Source organism: Somniosus microcephalus, chromosome 16 (assembly GCF_052327205.1).
Source record: "Somniosus microcephalus isolate GS21.2 chromosome 16, FLI_Smic_1.0, whole genome shotgun sequence".
Taxonomy (NCBI): domain Eukaryota; kingdom Metazoa; phylum Chordata; class Chondrichthyes; order Squaliformes; family Somniosidae; genus Somniosus; species Somniosus microcephalus.
This window is the reverse complement of record NC_141002.1, coordinates 81,446,464-81,461,377: the sequence shown is the minus strand read 5'-3', so window position 1 is coordinate 81,461,377 and position 14,914 is coordinate 81,446,464. Positions and strand designations below refer to the sequence as shown.

At 40.0% G+C, this 14,914-nt stretch overlaps 1 protein-coding gene across 2 annotated transcripts in view; it reads right to left on the bottom strand.

The window, feature by feature from the left end:
• zfc3h1 (zinc finger C3H1-type containing) overlaps positions 1-14,914 on the bottom strand; it is an 81,238-nt gene that overhangs the window by 16,802 nt on the left and 49,522 nt on the right. For both annotated transcript variants that reach the window (XM_086009331.1, XM_086009332.1), the window contains exons 17-23: positions 13,937-14,068; positions 12,267-12,388; positions 11,955-12,056; positions 11,078-11,203; positions 6,979-7,165; positions 2,696-2,882; positions 1,611-1,802 (exon numbers count right to left, since the gene is read on the bottom strand). In XM_086009331.1, the coding sequence (XP_085865457.1) occupies positions 1,611-1,802; positions 2,696-2,882; positions 6,979-7,165; positions 11,078-11,203; positions 11,955-12,056; positions 12,267-12,388; positions 13,937-14,068 (1,048 nt within the window). The remainder of the gene's footprint in view (positions 1-1,610; positions 1,803-2,695; positions 2,883-6,978; positions 7,166-11,077; positions 11,204-11,954; positions 12,057-12,266; positions 12,389-13,936; positions 14,069-14,914) is intronic.

Here is a 14,914-nt window from a genome sequence, read left to right as displayed (position 1 = left end):
TTAGAAATACCTTCGGGTCAGTTAACTGAATAACCCAACAGCCTCTTTCACAGGCTAGTCAACAGATGCCTCTAAATCTTAAAATCATAGAACTATACAGCGCAGGAGGTGGTCATTCGGCCCATCATGCCTGCGCGGGATCTTTGGTAGAGCTATCCAACTAGTCTCACTCCCCCACTCTTTCCCATAGCCCTGCAAATGTTTTCCCTTCAAGTATTTATCCAATTCTCTTTTGAAAGTTACTAATGAATCTGCTTCCACTACCCTTTCAGGCAGTGCATTCCAGATCATCATAACTCGGTTAAAAAAAAGTTTCCTCATGCCATCTGGTGCTTTTGCCAATCATCTTAAATCTGTCCCCTCTGGTTATCGACCCTTCCCCCACTGGAAACAGTTCCTCCTTATTTAATCGATCAAAACTATTCGTGATTTTGAACACCTCTAGCAAATCTCCTCTTAATCTCAACAACCCCAGTCTCTCCATGTAACTGAAGTCCTTCATCCTTCGTACCATTCCAGTAAATCTCTTCAACAGCCTCTCCAAGGCCTTGACATCCTTCCTAAGCATGGTGCCCAGAATTAAACACAATACTCCAGCTGAGGCCAAACCAGTCTTTTATAAACTTAGAACTTCCTTGTTTTTGTACTCTTTGCCTCTATTAATAAAGCCAAAGGTCCCATATGCTTTTTTAATAATCTTCTCAACTTGTCCTGCCACCTTCAATGTACCAGTACATTTAGTTTCAACATTATAGGACGATATAGGTGGGTTGGTCAGGTGGGCAGAACAGTGGCAAATGGAATTTAACCCTGAAAAGTGTGAGGTGATGCATTTTGGGAGGACTAACAAGACAAGGGAATACACAATGAATGATAGGGTCCTAGGAAGGACAGAGGATCAGAGGGACCTTGGTGGGCATGTACATAGATCCCTGAAGGCAGCAGGACAGGTAGATAAGGTGGTTAAAAAGGCATATGGGATACTTGCCTTCATTAGCTGAGGCACAGAATATAAGAGCAGGGAGGTTATGATGGAGCTGTACAAAACGCTGGTAAGGCCACAGCTGGAATACTGTGTGCAGTTCTGGTCACCACACTATAGGAAGGATGTGATTGCATTGGAGAGGGTGCAGAGGAGATTCACCAGGATGTTACCTGGGCTGGAGCGCTTCAGCTATGAAGAGGGACTGGACAGGCTGGGGTTGTTAGAGCAGAGAAGGCTGAGGGGAGACCTGACTGAGGTGTGCAAAATTATGAGGGGCATAGATAGGGTAGATAGAAAGGAACCTTTTCCCCTTAGTAGAGGGGTCAATAACCAGGGGTCATAGTTTCAAGGTAAGGGGCAGGAGGTTTAGAGGGGATTTGAGGAAACATTTTCAGAGGGTGGTTGGAATCTAGAACTCACTGCCTGAAAGGATGGTAGAGGCAGGAACCCTCAACATTCACGAAGCATTTAGATGAGCACTTGAAACGCCATAGCATACAAGGCTAGGGACCAAGTGCTGGAAAATGGGATTAGAATAGACAGGGCTTGATGGCCGGCGTGGACACGTTGGGCCTCTTTCTGTGCTGTATGACTATTACTGTATAACGAATTCCAAAATACAAACCTGAAAGATGGCCAGTGCATTCTGCTGCCTTCCAGTAAAGAGACTTAACTGCACCCAAAAAAGCAGGGATTGAAGCAGCTGAAAAGACAGAATTTCGGATTTTTCGGATCCTTCTACTGTTTCCATAAGGAACTGCACAATTCGGCCACATACATAGTCTTTTCCGTCAAAGGAGTTCTCTAGCATTAAATACTGCAATCAGGAAAAAAAAAATAAAGATTAGGGCTCCTTCAATCATCTGAAGGGAAACCTTTCCTCAAGACATTCCAAAGTGCTTCACAGCCACTGAATTACTTTTGAAATCTAGTCAATGTTGTTCAGTAGGCAAAAGCAGCAACTAATTTCCAAACAAATAGCAATAAAATAACTGACAAGTTAAAAATGTTTTGGTTGAGGGTTAAATGTTGGCTAGAACACCAGGAAAGTCTCCTCTGCTTTTCTAATAGTGCATAGACAGACAGGACTTTAGTTTAACATTGCATCTGAAAAACAGCACTTCCAACAATGCAGGACTCCCTCAGTGAGCAGAATATGTTGTGGAGTGGGGCTTCGGACTCAGAGGCAAGTGTGCTACCATTAAGCCAGGCTGACACTCAGGACACAATTCTGAGAAATGCTGTTAAACAGTACCAATGTTAATGAAAGACTTGCATTTATATAGCACCGTTCATGACCACTGGACGTCCCAAAGCGCTTTACAGCCAATTAAGTACTTTTTGAAGTGTAGTCACAGCTGTAATGTAGGAAACGCGGCAGCCAATTTGCACACAGCAAGCTCCCACAAACAGCAATGTGATAATGACCAGTTAATCTGTTTTTTAGTGATGTTAGATTAGGGATAATTATTTGGCCAGGGCACCGGGGATAACTCCCCTGCTCTTCAAAATAGTGCCATGGGATCTTATGTACACCAGAGAGCAAACGGCGCCTCGGTTTAATGTCTCATCCGAAAGACAGCACCCGACAGTGCAACATTCCCGCAGCACTGCACTGGAGCGTCAGCCTAGATTTTTGTGCTCAAGTAATGAAGTTATATATCTGTAGCTTTTAATGTGGAAAAAATTTTAAGAATTTCAAATACTTACAGTCCACCAAACTACATTTGTAGAAGCATACTGTACAGCTGTCTCGCACATCTCCTGAACCTCTTCCTTTGTACCTCGCTTGGAAAACAAGTTGAGGTAATGGCACCAAATTTCAGGATTTCCTCTGTTAATTTCAAGTGCCCGAGCTAACGCATTCAATGCAGCATCTAAACATTCTGTTGGAGTCCTAGTAGAAAGGAGTCAAATTATTTGTAAAACCACCTAAATGTGAATTTCTCAAATACAAATTGCACCATCGAGCATGACAATGCAGAAACCTTCCCATAATTATCACATGCTGACTTATGATCATTTATTAGAAGGCAAGAGAAAACTAAAGATGCCAGGCAACATGGGATACTTTTCTGGGAAGAGGAAATGCATGATGTGTGTGCTTTGGGTGGGGTGGGGAGAGAGTGGAAAAATAATTTTTGCACTGTGCATCTCCAAAACATTTACTGTATTAAACTTTACGAAACAAAATGCATCAGTGCCACCTACTGACAAAAGTCAGCACTACATGACTAAATGAAGACTCTAAAGAAATAAACGACTGCAGAAAGTATCTCTGAACTTTAATCCGGTAGCAGGTTTTGGTGAAGTGCAACTGCCCAATGCCAACTTAGGTAATTCAAAACAATGCTCAGGGTCTTGCCCATTTCCCAAGAGCTTCCACTGTGTAAAGTTCAACGTTAAGAGGTTACAGCAACCCTAAATCAGGGCAAATTTATAAATAATCTTTAAATGACATTTTTAATAACCTCCACTAGTGCCTAGATGAACATTTTCTCCAGTCTTTTCCTCAAACATCTTCACTTTTTGCATCCAGTAACTGCTCCTGGAAAGTGAGTTTTGTTCTACACTAACAGATCTCTATGGTATTGCTCACTATGTTAGAGGATGCGTGTTTTGTCACACCCGTGACCATGTAAATGGCTCCACCTCCCCCCACCCCACCCACACTGCGAAGCAAGTTTAAAAAAACTAAAAGCCTCTTTATATTTGAAGGTTTTTTTTTATTAATAAAGCTTCTTAACTCATTAAGGCACTTGGAATTGTAGGTGTGTAATAATTTTAAGCATACGGTCCTTGTGTGATCTCATACCTGCACTGACATGAAAGAAGCATTTAATTTTTTTTTTTAATTTGCCTATTTTAAACCAAAAAGGCTCTTAAACAATTAGCAGTATATATTTGTATTATGAGTTTATGCGCTTGTAAAGGATTCCTGTTGTTTAACAGCTTAGTGGTAGTTTACCTGACAAGGGGCTTGGTGGGAAGGCCGAAGCACTCGCGTCAAGGCCAAGCCACGCAGTGTGGATAGGGAGCAGGTACAATGTAGCCCAAGTTGGCCAACCATAAGTGGACCAGGTAGATAGTGGAACCCCTGCAAAAGGCAGTGAGGGTCCTAGAAGCCCCAAAAATCAGGTGGAAACTCCAAAATTTGGGATTTAAGCACTCCAGACAGTGGGGAAAGAACATTCGAAAATCAGGTAAAAAATGGAAGGCGAACTCTGGCAACACCAGTAGCAGGAGGTGTGCAACTGCAGCGTGACAGGATATGTAGAGTGAGCATGTTGCCAGTTTAAAGTGTTGGCCTACGACGTCTGACAACTCGTGACAAAGGCAGTAGGCTTAACGCGGACAGAGGATGCCGGTCAGTCGGTGACGCACGCACGACAGTGTTGGGAGAGAAGACTTCAGAAACTCATCCCACAGAGCCACCTAGTAGCCAGAGCGGCAACTACACTGACAGTTGACTTGGTAAAACTCAATGGGAAATGTTGAAGATAAGTTTGACCAAAAACTGAAAACAAGAGCTGTGTGCTCTGTACAAGATTTTAAATATTGATATATATTTGTGTTTTAGCAGATCTCACGGCATTACTCGCCGCAGGTCTGAAGAAATGCTGTTGTACAGGCAGGAGTATTATGCCATTTAATAAACAAAAGTATTATTCTGCTGTAAGGCCAAGTTTATTTGCTGGGTGAACATAATTCAGATTTGATAGTGTCAGAACGCTGGATGTATTCCGAAACACCAGAACACTTCTCTCACCATTAGCAGATCCCAGAACAGAATTCCTGCATCTCAGGACCAACTTTCCAGTGCTTCATACTCCAGAATCGTGCTCAGCCCTCCTCTAACAGAGATACTCTCTTGTGCTTCCAGACTCAGAAGTATCAGTCAAAACTCGTGTCACACAAAAAAAATTTGCAATACAGGTAGCCATTTAGAATGTATGGAAAAATGCTCCAGGAGCAGAAATTCCTGAGTCGATGTATAAGTAAATGTATTTGCAGGTCTACAGGAGGAACAAACCTCTGCCATCTATAGGCAGTAGCAAATAAATGTGGGCTCCAGATGTAGAGGCAAGGAGCGAGAGTGTGTTGAGAATTTTAACATTGAAATTCCCATAAAAATATTTAAACAAGCTAAAAGAACTTGTATTTGTAAAGCGTCAACAGGAAGTACACATAATATGCACGATTTTAATTTACACGCGTGTATACAAGACAAGGATTGAGGGGCGGGGAACGCGAGAGTGAAAGGAAGCGCATAAGTGAACAAGGATCAGGCTTGGTTGCTATATCTTTCCTCCTCATCTCCTTCCTGCTGCCATCGAACAGCCAAACATTCACCAACTAGGGTCACACATGAAGGTATCTTGGATGAGATACTGGGAGATTGCCAACTCCTGCAGAGCTACATCCCAACATAAATCAGCGAGGAGGTAAAGGGGAGAAAATTGAAGAAAATATTGTGCTACAGAATACAGGAACAGATCTTGCAACAGCAAAATGGGTTGGCAGTAAGAGAAAATGTTTTGGGTGCAGAGATAGCAAATAAGGAAGTGCCAATTGCCAGTTAATGGATAGACACTAAAAAAATCAAATCAAATGGAAACCAAATGGATTGCTAAAGCTACGGATCAGTTCATATCCTCCATTCTTGCGCAAAACAAAGGGCAGGTCAACGTTTTTGCCCTTGAAATTTATAAAGGAAGTTGAACTTAAAAAAGATGGAGGTTCAAACCCACTTGAAAAGGAATAAAGTTGTTAGGAGAGAACAAAACCTGCTCGGTGTGAAAGGTAGGAGCAGCATCATGAGAGGATGGTACCATGTAGGTGGATCTGAGAGAGGCAGGAGAATGGAGTCACAACCATACTGGAGGCCACAAGGAGGGAAAGTAAAAAGATACAGCTGTAATGTTCCAGAGAAGGCTCCATTTTAACTTTATAAAATGTTGATTCTTTAAACTAAAATAGGTGACTGTGATGGCACACTAAATAGACAAACTGCTTGGGACCTAGCCCCAAATATCAATTGGCAACATTAGCAAAAGATTAATTTGCTTTTAAAGTTTACGCTCTGCATGACCAAATACATTTTGAATTTTAATTATGGCTTGTTCTGCTCCAAGAGTGGTTTATGCCGTGTTTATACAGTTCGTAGCTCCAGGTGGCAGGACTTCCTGATTTAACAAAGTCCTAGATTCAAATATCTCATTCCCAATAAAAAAAAACTAGATTCAAAACAGAAAACCTTTGTGCAGTTAAGTTGTAACTGATAAGCATCAACAAGTATCACTTTAATTTTAGTGTTTATGCAGCTGAGTAGCTTTAAATCAATACTGACTGAAAGAATGTAAAGTAAACATACACTATAAAGCAATACGCCTAATCCAAATTGCAACATTAACTCCAATTTTTGTAAAAAGATTCCAATTAATTAAAACGCCATTTACAAATGAGCTTTTGTACAAAGACATTATAGAACACACATTTCCTTTCTCACATGTGCATAAATGTACCCATTTTGATGACCCGCAAAAATTAGTTTCCCAAATTTGTTGAGTTCTCATGGTTTGCCTGCATTGCGGACCGGTCACTTTATAGGACAAAGTGGAAAAAGTTCTAACACCATTTGACACACACTAAACCAACGTGGGCATTTTGAGGATTTGATTAATGCAAGGTTTAGCACAATACTTTTTTTAACCTGAAATCTCATCTAAACAGAGTATTCCCCTAACGCACAACATATTGGTGAATTGTGCCCAACGGAGACTCTTAAATTTCATTTGTAAGTTACTTAATAAAGACAAGTTTCTTTGACAATATAGTAACTTATTTGAGTTCTGTCTGTGACTGTTTGAACTGTCTGCAGCAAAAGAATGATTTACTAAATGAATTAGACAAGACAATTAAACATTAAACCTATTTATAGTTGCTAATCATTTCATACAAATTAGTCCAGGAGATGACTAAAAAGCACATACCCTTCCTTTTGATTCATGTATTTGTATGTGAGTTTAATCCAAAGCTGTACATCATGGGACTTCTCCATCACACTTGTTTCGAGGTTGGCAATGTCATCAGTCTCCGCTGTAAAATACCGAACGTCATCTGGGGTAATAACTGCATCCAAAGCTTGAGTTCCAGACCATGGATGTTCCACAGACTTGGCTGAAATACAAGGATATTGTTTATGCTTCCACTGAAAAAGGAAGAGATTCAAAATGGGAGGAACTGAACATTTAGGAAAACACCCTCATGAAAAGGACTGATTTGATGTGATACAAGGAATGCATTTAAAAACTACGGTATGTTAAGCTCAGTTTCAGAAACATCACCTTTTGTCCCAGCAAACACATTCAAGCTCCTTTTAACAACTTATTTTTTCCTGTTCCACATTGAAGCACCAGTCAAGTCAAATCCCAAGATAAACTCCAGCCAGTCCTTCCAAAAAAACTTTCCATGTTAACACAAATTTAATCATTTATTGTACTGCATAAAGCCACATCTGACCACTTTGTGCATTAACACACCAACACTATGCTAGTTGATCACCTCATCAACTTTGAGAATGCTATAGATGAAGGCGGTTGGCATTTTAATGGTCTTTTTATTGGTGCGTAAATTATTTTTCTTTGCTCCAGCTCATTCAGTGGTTGGTGTATTTGCCAGACTTCAGTGTTTTGGACAACGGTATGGTTTTCAGTTTACAAGCTTGATGGCAAGACATCGGTCAAGTTTGTTTAAATACTATAAAATGTTTTTTGTTGGAGGGACGAGATATTGCTGCACAATGATGGACAGCTTGGAGATATTGTCAGAGGCAGTGATGGCTCCCAACATCTCCAGTTTTGCAAGTAGATAAGTTGAGGAAATTACTTGTCAATCTGGCAAAAGTCTAGGTGTCTGAGGTGACCACAATCTTAAACACTAGCATTCTCAGCATAGCTTTCCTTCCAAAGTGTTTTACTGGAAGTTTGCAGCTGGAAAGAATTATTCAAATAGTCCGCTGCTTTTAATTCAGCAGGATGAATAAATCAACAAATACACAGCCAACCTGTGTTCCCAATTCTGGTGGGATAAGGTTCTTGGAGCATATGGAGTGCAGAATAGCTACCACACACTTCCCTGCTTGAGGAAATGTGTTTATTTTTGGACACTAAGTGAGATTGCTGGACTTTGTGCCATTTCACATCACATTAGATATAGTTTTATACTGTGGTTCTATGCCTGTTATGAACTGCATTGAGCTAATCCAAACTCATTTCAACAATGACCCTTCAAGGGCTATTTTCATCTCCTCCATATGGGCTCTATTCAACCCAAGGTACTGGACATGGAGCACTAGTTCCTAGAAGCTATTCTCCCTCAGAATCATGTCTATTTGCTGAACCATTATTGACCACCTCTGGTGGTCATCCCAACGGGCAACAAAACTAAACTATTGGACCAGCTACTGATCAGTCATTAGTGCAAGATGTCTATTGACTAGTCCAAACATACAGATCAGAATAGATCTCTAGATCATTTCTAAATGTATCAGATTGTTACAAATTTTCATAACTTATTTATAGCTCAACAGGCTGAAACTTCACATGAAAGAATCTACTGAACTGATGTGTCAGCTGGGGCTCAGTGGGTAGCACACTCGCCTCCGAGTCAGAAGGTTGTGGGCTCAAGTCCCACTCCAGGGACTTGAGCACATAATGCTAGGCTGACACTCCAGTGCAGTGCCGAGTGAGTGCTGCACTGTCGGAGGTGCCATCTTTCGGATGAGATGTTAAACCGAGGCCCCATATGCTCTCAGGTGGACATAAAAAATACCATGGCACTATTTTGAAGAGTAGGTGAGTTATCCCCGGTGTCCTGGCCAATATTTATCCCTCAATCAACATAACAAAAACAGATTATCTGGTCATTATCACACATCTGTTTGTGGGCACTTGCTGTGCACAAATTGGCTGCCGCATTTCCCACATTACAACAGTGACTCCACTTCAAAAGTACTTCATTGGCTGTAAAGCGCTTTGAGACGTCCGGTGGTTGTGAAAGGTGCTATATAAATGCAAGTCTTTCTTTTTTCTTTGAATAATTGTGTTAACTAATAATTCATCAGTGAGAAAACCAGCAATTAAATTTGTGAAGTTCTAAACCAGGCTTTCTGAGAACCGAAATTGTGAACATAGGTGATTATGAGCATAGAATCATAGAAACTTACAGTACAGAAGGAGGCCATTTGGCCCGTCATGCCTGTGCTGGCTGTTTGAAAGCGCGGCCGTGCTTAGTCCCACATCCCCGCTTTTTGTCCGTAACCCTGTAAGCTCCTCATCCTCAAGTACCCGTCCAACCAATTATTTATGGAACCAGCTTCCACCACCTTCTCAGGTAGAGCCTTGAGGAGCCTGAAAACTAGCCGAGTGAAAAAAATTGCTCATCTCCCCTCTAGACCTCCTGCCAATGATTTTGAATCTATGACCTCCAGTTATTGACCCACTCGCCAGAGGGCATATATTCGATCAAAACCGATCATCTTGAAAACCTCGATTAGGATTAGGTCACCTCTTAACCTTCTCTGTTCCAAGGGGAACAGTCCCAACTTTTCCAACCTCTCCTCATAACTCAAGGCCCTCATCCCTGGTAACATCCTGGTAAACCTCCTCTGCACCCTATGGCCTTTACATCTTTCCTGACATGCGGTGCCCAGAATTGTCCACAATACTCCAGCTGAGGCCTAACCACTGATTACCATTTTTTATATTATAGTGGAAAAGCGTTTTAACATAACTAAAGTGCCACTTGTGCCTTCGGAGGCACGGGGATCCACGTTCAAATGGGTTTCCAAGGGGCCAGTAAAGGCAAAGTGCTGCCAATGGTGGGCGAAGTGCTACCAGGTATCACTGGCCACAGGTAGGTGACCTCTCAAAGACCAGCAACAGCACAAGCAGCCTTACCACACATTTTGAAGCCTCAGAAATGATCTTACCAGATATAATAATGTAGCTTCAACTTAGAACATCTTAATTTAAATAAACACAAACAACCTGGTTAAAGACCAAGAGCAATGTCAATGATCCTAAAAAGCTACGAGTGCTGTTGACACCAAGGGAATAGCTTGGAAAAGTTTCTTTAAAAAAAATTGTTAATTAAACATTTTAAAAGAGCCTGCAATGAAATTCCTTCAGACAAATTTTCAGATCAACTATTTTACATGGTTAAATCTAAATTTTTAATTATGGACATGCTGCTTCAAACACAAATTTTTTTTTTTTTTTTTTTAAATAAATAAAAGGGACCATAATTAGATAGCTGGGCAATGTAACAGAGAAGCTCATCTTATTTCAGCCCAGTGTTTATTCAGCATATATTTCATAATACGGTCAGTGCTCAATTACTGTACAAACTACTGTACTCAGTTTCCGACATGACAATAGTGACTGCATTACAACACTAAGTACACTTCAACAGTGCTTCATTTGCTGTAAAGTGCTTTCGGGCATCCTGGGGTTGTGAAAAGCGTTATACAAATGCAAGTTCTTTCATTCTTTTCTTTCAACCATGGAACGAAACGGAATTTACAAACTTTTGTCCCATTAAAGAATGCAGCCATTCTGAAAATCCTATCCCATGCCTGGCTAAATAATCAAGAATTCCAGTACAAGTGTTCAAGAGTTAATACCAGGTGTGTGTTAAACACTGTTTATTTGAATTGTTGCTAGGAAAATACTGCTGGCCTTTGAAGGACAGATTTATCGATGCACTTTTATCTGGAGTGAAAGAAAGGAGGGGGAAAATTCCACTTATACAATAAACACTGTATAATCCACTTATCAGGACAATCTACTATCAAAGGACAGATAGAAGACCACGCTACTAAAATCTCACCATGAATGAAATACTGAACAGATGAGCCATTTCATTTGTGCGGTGCTTTATCAATGATCCACCATCACATTAGTTAAAAGAACAGATGCCCATGTATTCAGACAAGATAAAGATCGCATTTTCCAAATATTGCAAAAACAAAATCAATAGCTTTACTTTAAAAACCCATTCTAATCTTATCTACAGAAAGCTTATTCATACCATATCGTACTGGTCCAGAGTTTTGTTCATCATCACTGTTGCTACTGGTGCTGCTTTCAGAAACTTGTTTTCTCGAAAGCTTGGGCTTCCATTTCCTTCGGTCTTTGAACGTTGTGAAAGGAGGTGCTGAAACAAATCAGCGTTTTTTGTTTTTTTTAAATGCTACAATTTTAACTTGCAAATGTGTAATTTCTAGTCACTTAATTACCAAACTCAACATTCCTGAATCAGTTAGCATTTCTACACCCAAGAGCTTAGATCAGTTTTGAAAAAGTAGCATATCCATGAATACATTTATTCAGTAAATATCAAACTTCATGAAAGTCACGAGTATTTATACCAGCTCATTGATTCACAAAGCATTTTTTTTTTCATTGTAATATACTTCAAAGCATGTTCCAAGATAAAGTCAAATGCTCCAACTGTATTACGGCACATTTTCTGATTAATTCAAATACATAAAATGTTATTAAAAGCTTTTACTTTGGATTATCTCCATATGATGTACATGGACATAGCTGCCCTTTTTCCAACTTGCACAAGCATTTTCTTCTTCACTCCATTCTCCCCATGCCTTCTGAAGACATTAACCTGCACAGTTTATGGGGCTTTAACCAAGTGTTCATTTTCATGGATGAGTCTGGAAGTCTTCGATAGGCTGTACATGCATCACAGCCGAGCCCAATTCTTAATTCACTTCAGGGGTAGGGGGGCTTTAATTGAAGTAGATACTGGACTAGCAAGCCAGAGGTCAGGAGTTCAAATCCCACCACCACAAGTTGCAAACTTGAACATAATAAGTCCAGTAATTTGTGGGCTATAAATACAATAAATATTTGAAAGACTATACTGTGAGAAAATAAACAGAGTTACTTACTGTGACCAGTAGTCTCATTCACTTTGCTAACAAGCAGAACAGCCATCTCATCTGTGGTCATACGATCTTTGTTTTTGCCAAACTGTTTATCCACATAATTTTCTGAATATATATAAAAAGTCAGTTAATTCTATGCTTGAATGCTTGCTTCAAAAGGCAATACTTTCAACAAGAAACATTTGGTATGATAGAGAACAAGAGAAATTAATGAACATGAAATGATCAAATTTTGAATATTGCCATACATGGTTACATTTTATAAATCAAGACAGTTTACATAAACATTTGGACAGTAAATCATAACTTTATTACCTGCGGCAACCCTGATTTCTTCATCTGTACTAAAATCTGAACATTTAATCAGAGATACATTGTAGGAGAGAAGATCTTGAAACAGCTGGCACTGATTTAAAATGCAGTCTCTCATGTGCTGCCTAGACGGAAGAAAAAATATTCCAGATTTTAATAGGTTTATCAATCCTTCCCTCCCCACATTGCCAAACATTGCCCTGAATTTGCAGTCAGAGTACGCCATCATACCGCCTTGGAAACTGATTGCAAGTTTAGGATTTCCACATACGCTAAATAACGTCCGAATAGATAGATGATCCGCTGCGTCTTTCAAGTCCTCATTCAAATGGCATGCTGGCAAAGAGTTGGGCTGATTGCCCAACTACTGCGCATCAATTACGATGGAAATTTTAATGGCTGGTGCAAACAGGCACAGGAGCCTGTTTACAAAGCATGGGGGGGGGGGGGGGGGAGAAAATTGTACAATAATTAAAAACAAACATGTTAAGAGCCGTTTACCAAGCTATATGAGCGTGTGAAGACTGTCCTATTTTATCTAACTATTACACTCATTACATTGACTGCATTTCAGTTGCTATCGAAACAATTAGCATTAGTTCAGAAATATTCTGTCGTCCCATGCACCTATCTATTTCTACTTCAGATGCTCCGTTGTTAGAAAGTGATTAAAAAAAATCACTATTCTGCGCTATATGACAGAAAGGCTAATCTGAACTGGAATAAAATTGCGGTTAAAATTCCTGACACTGTGGCCACTGTTTGCAGAATATCACGGAGAGGCATTATAAAGTAGTTTTGTGTTACAGTTTGGGGAAAAAAAAAAAGTAAGGTGGAGCGGTGCTCCCAAGGCTCGGTTTGAGGGCTGAGATAGTTTTAATTTTTTTAAAAATCTTGCAGAGCCTTCCAGTAAATAACTGTACTTACTCCAAAGTATTTCCTGCGCTTTTTAAAGCCAAGTACTGTACTTGTCAAATAAATATAATTAGTTTCACTTGCAAGCTGTAACCACATAATACAAGGGGCTTTCTATGTTTCCTGATCCCAGGTATCGGTGCGCACCTGGGATCGGTGGGCCACTACACGGCACACAACTCCGCAGTGAAACAACGCAAGTTCGCGAAGGGGGGGGGGGTTTCACACCAGGTGAGTGCGGATTTCGTTCGGACATCGGTGGCGTACTCCTTAGCTACTGCAAATTCAGGGCCAATAACGTCCGTAATGATAAGCCATTGAAGTTTAGGCTACTATTGTACTGTCAGGACCAGAATCCAAAATTGTTGCAATTTTGAAAATAAACCTTTTAAGTAAACAATGTAGAAAAAATCAGTTTCCAATTCCTAATAAAGCATTGTAATTTCATAGCTGCTCTGGCGAAAGAGAGAGTAATTAATTCAGTGATAGGGATCACAAATCTGTTAACAGCCTTTTAAAAAAATTATATTTTTGAGACAAAGTATTAACTTAAAGGAGTTTCCAATGTTCCTGATGTTTTAGGAAAAACAGGGCATTACATCTTTAGTGTAAACATATAGCCAAGTAATAAGACATGTAGAACTTTGCGCTAAAACTCTTCCACTGCCAAAGTAGTTATCGTGTAAATTTTTCACTGCATCATTGATTTTATGTTAAACTAATTTAATATTCATTGCATTACCAAACAATATACGTACCATTGGCAATCATCATCATTGCATGTACCGGTTAAATCAAAACGACAGAAACACTGCTTGGGCTCAATCAAGTTGCTATAGGAAACTGAACTAATCAGAAGTTTCTCCTTGTTACGAAAATAAGGACTGAACCTGCAGAAAGAGATTTTAAAACAAGTATATGAAAACACACCACAGGACAAATTTTGGCAGCTTTTAAAAACTAAGGAAATAAACCACACATTTCAGTCTGAAAACATCTCAACTACAGGAAACTTTGTGCTATCCAGCACCCACAGGACCGAGCTACTGCCGTTTTTTTAAAAGCTCCGGATAGACCAGCGTCAATGTTATCAGATAGGAGCTTTTCATCGCAGTATCTGACCACAAACACTGTTGCTCAGCAATAGCGTGTAAACACTCAGCCCGTGGCTTGGAAGCGTCTCTGAAGCTGTTGCTAAGATACAGAGACGCTTTCTAGAGCCTGCCGTGTCTGACCACAAACACTGTTGCTCAGCAACAGCTTGTAAACACTCGGCCCAGTAGCTTGGAAGCATCTCTGAAGCTGTTGCTAAGCGACAAAGACGCTTTCCAGAGCCTGCCTGTGAAAAGAATGCTAGGAGGAAAAAAAAAACCTAACCAAAACAGCTGCTGGTTTCTGCCATTAGATCAAAGTTGCCAGACATTCAACTTCCAGATAGCTCAAAGTTTCCTGTATAATCTAAAAAACATTTGAGTTATGTTGGTCCTGTGTCAATTTCAAACATGCAGATTTACCAGCAAATGGATTTTCTCTAATGCCCATGTTACAGAAGAATTACTGTAGATGGGGAAATGTTCCAATTAAGAATACACTAACAATTGGATTTGCTTTGCTGAGAGCAATGGTCACTAGTACTCAATTTAATAACATTTAAGTGCAGTTTCAATGTATCCAAAAGCAAAATACTGCAGATGCTGGAAATCTGAAATAAAAATAGAAAATGCTGGAAATACTCA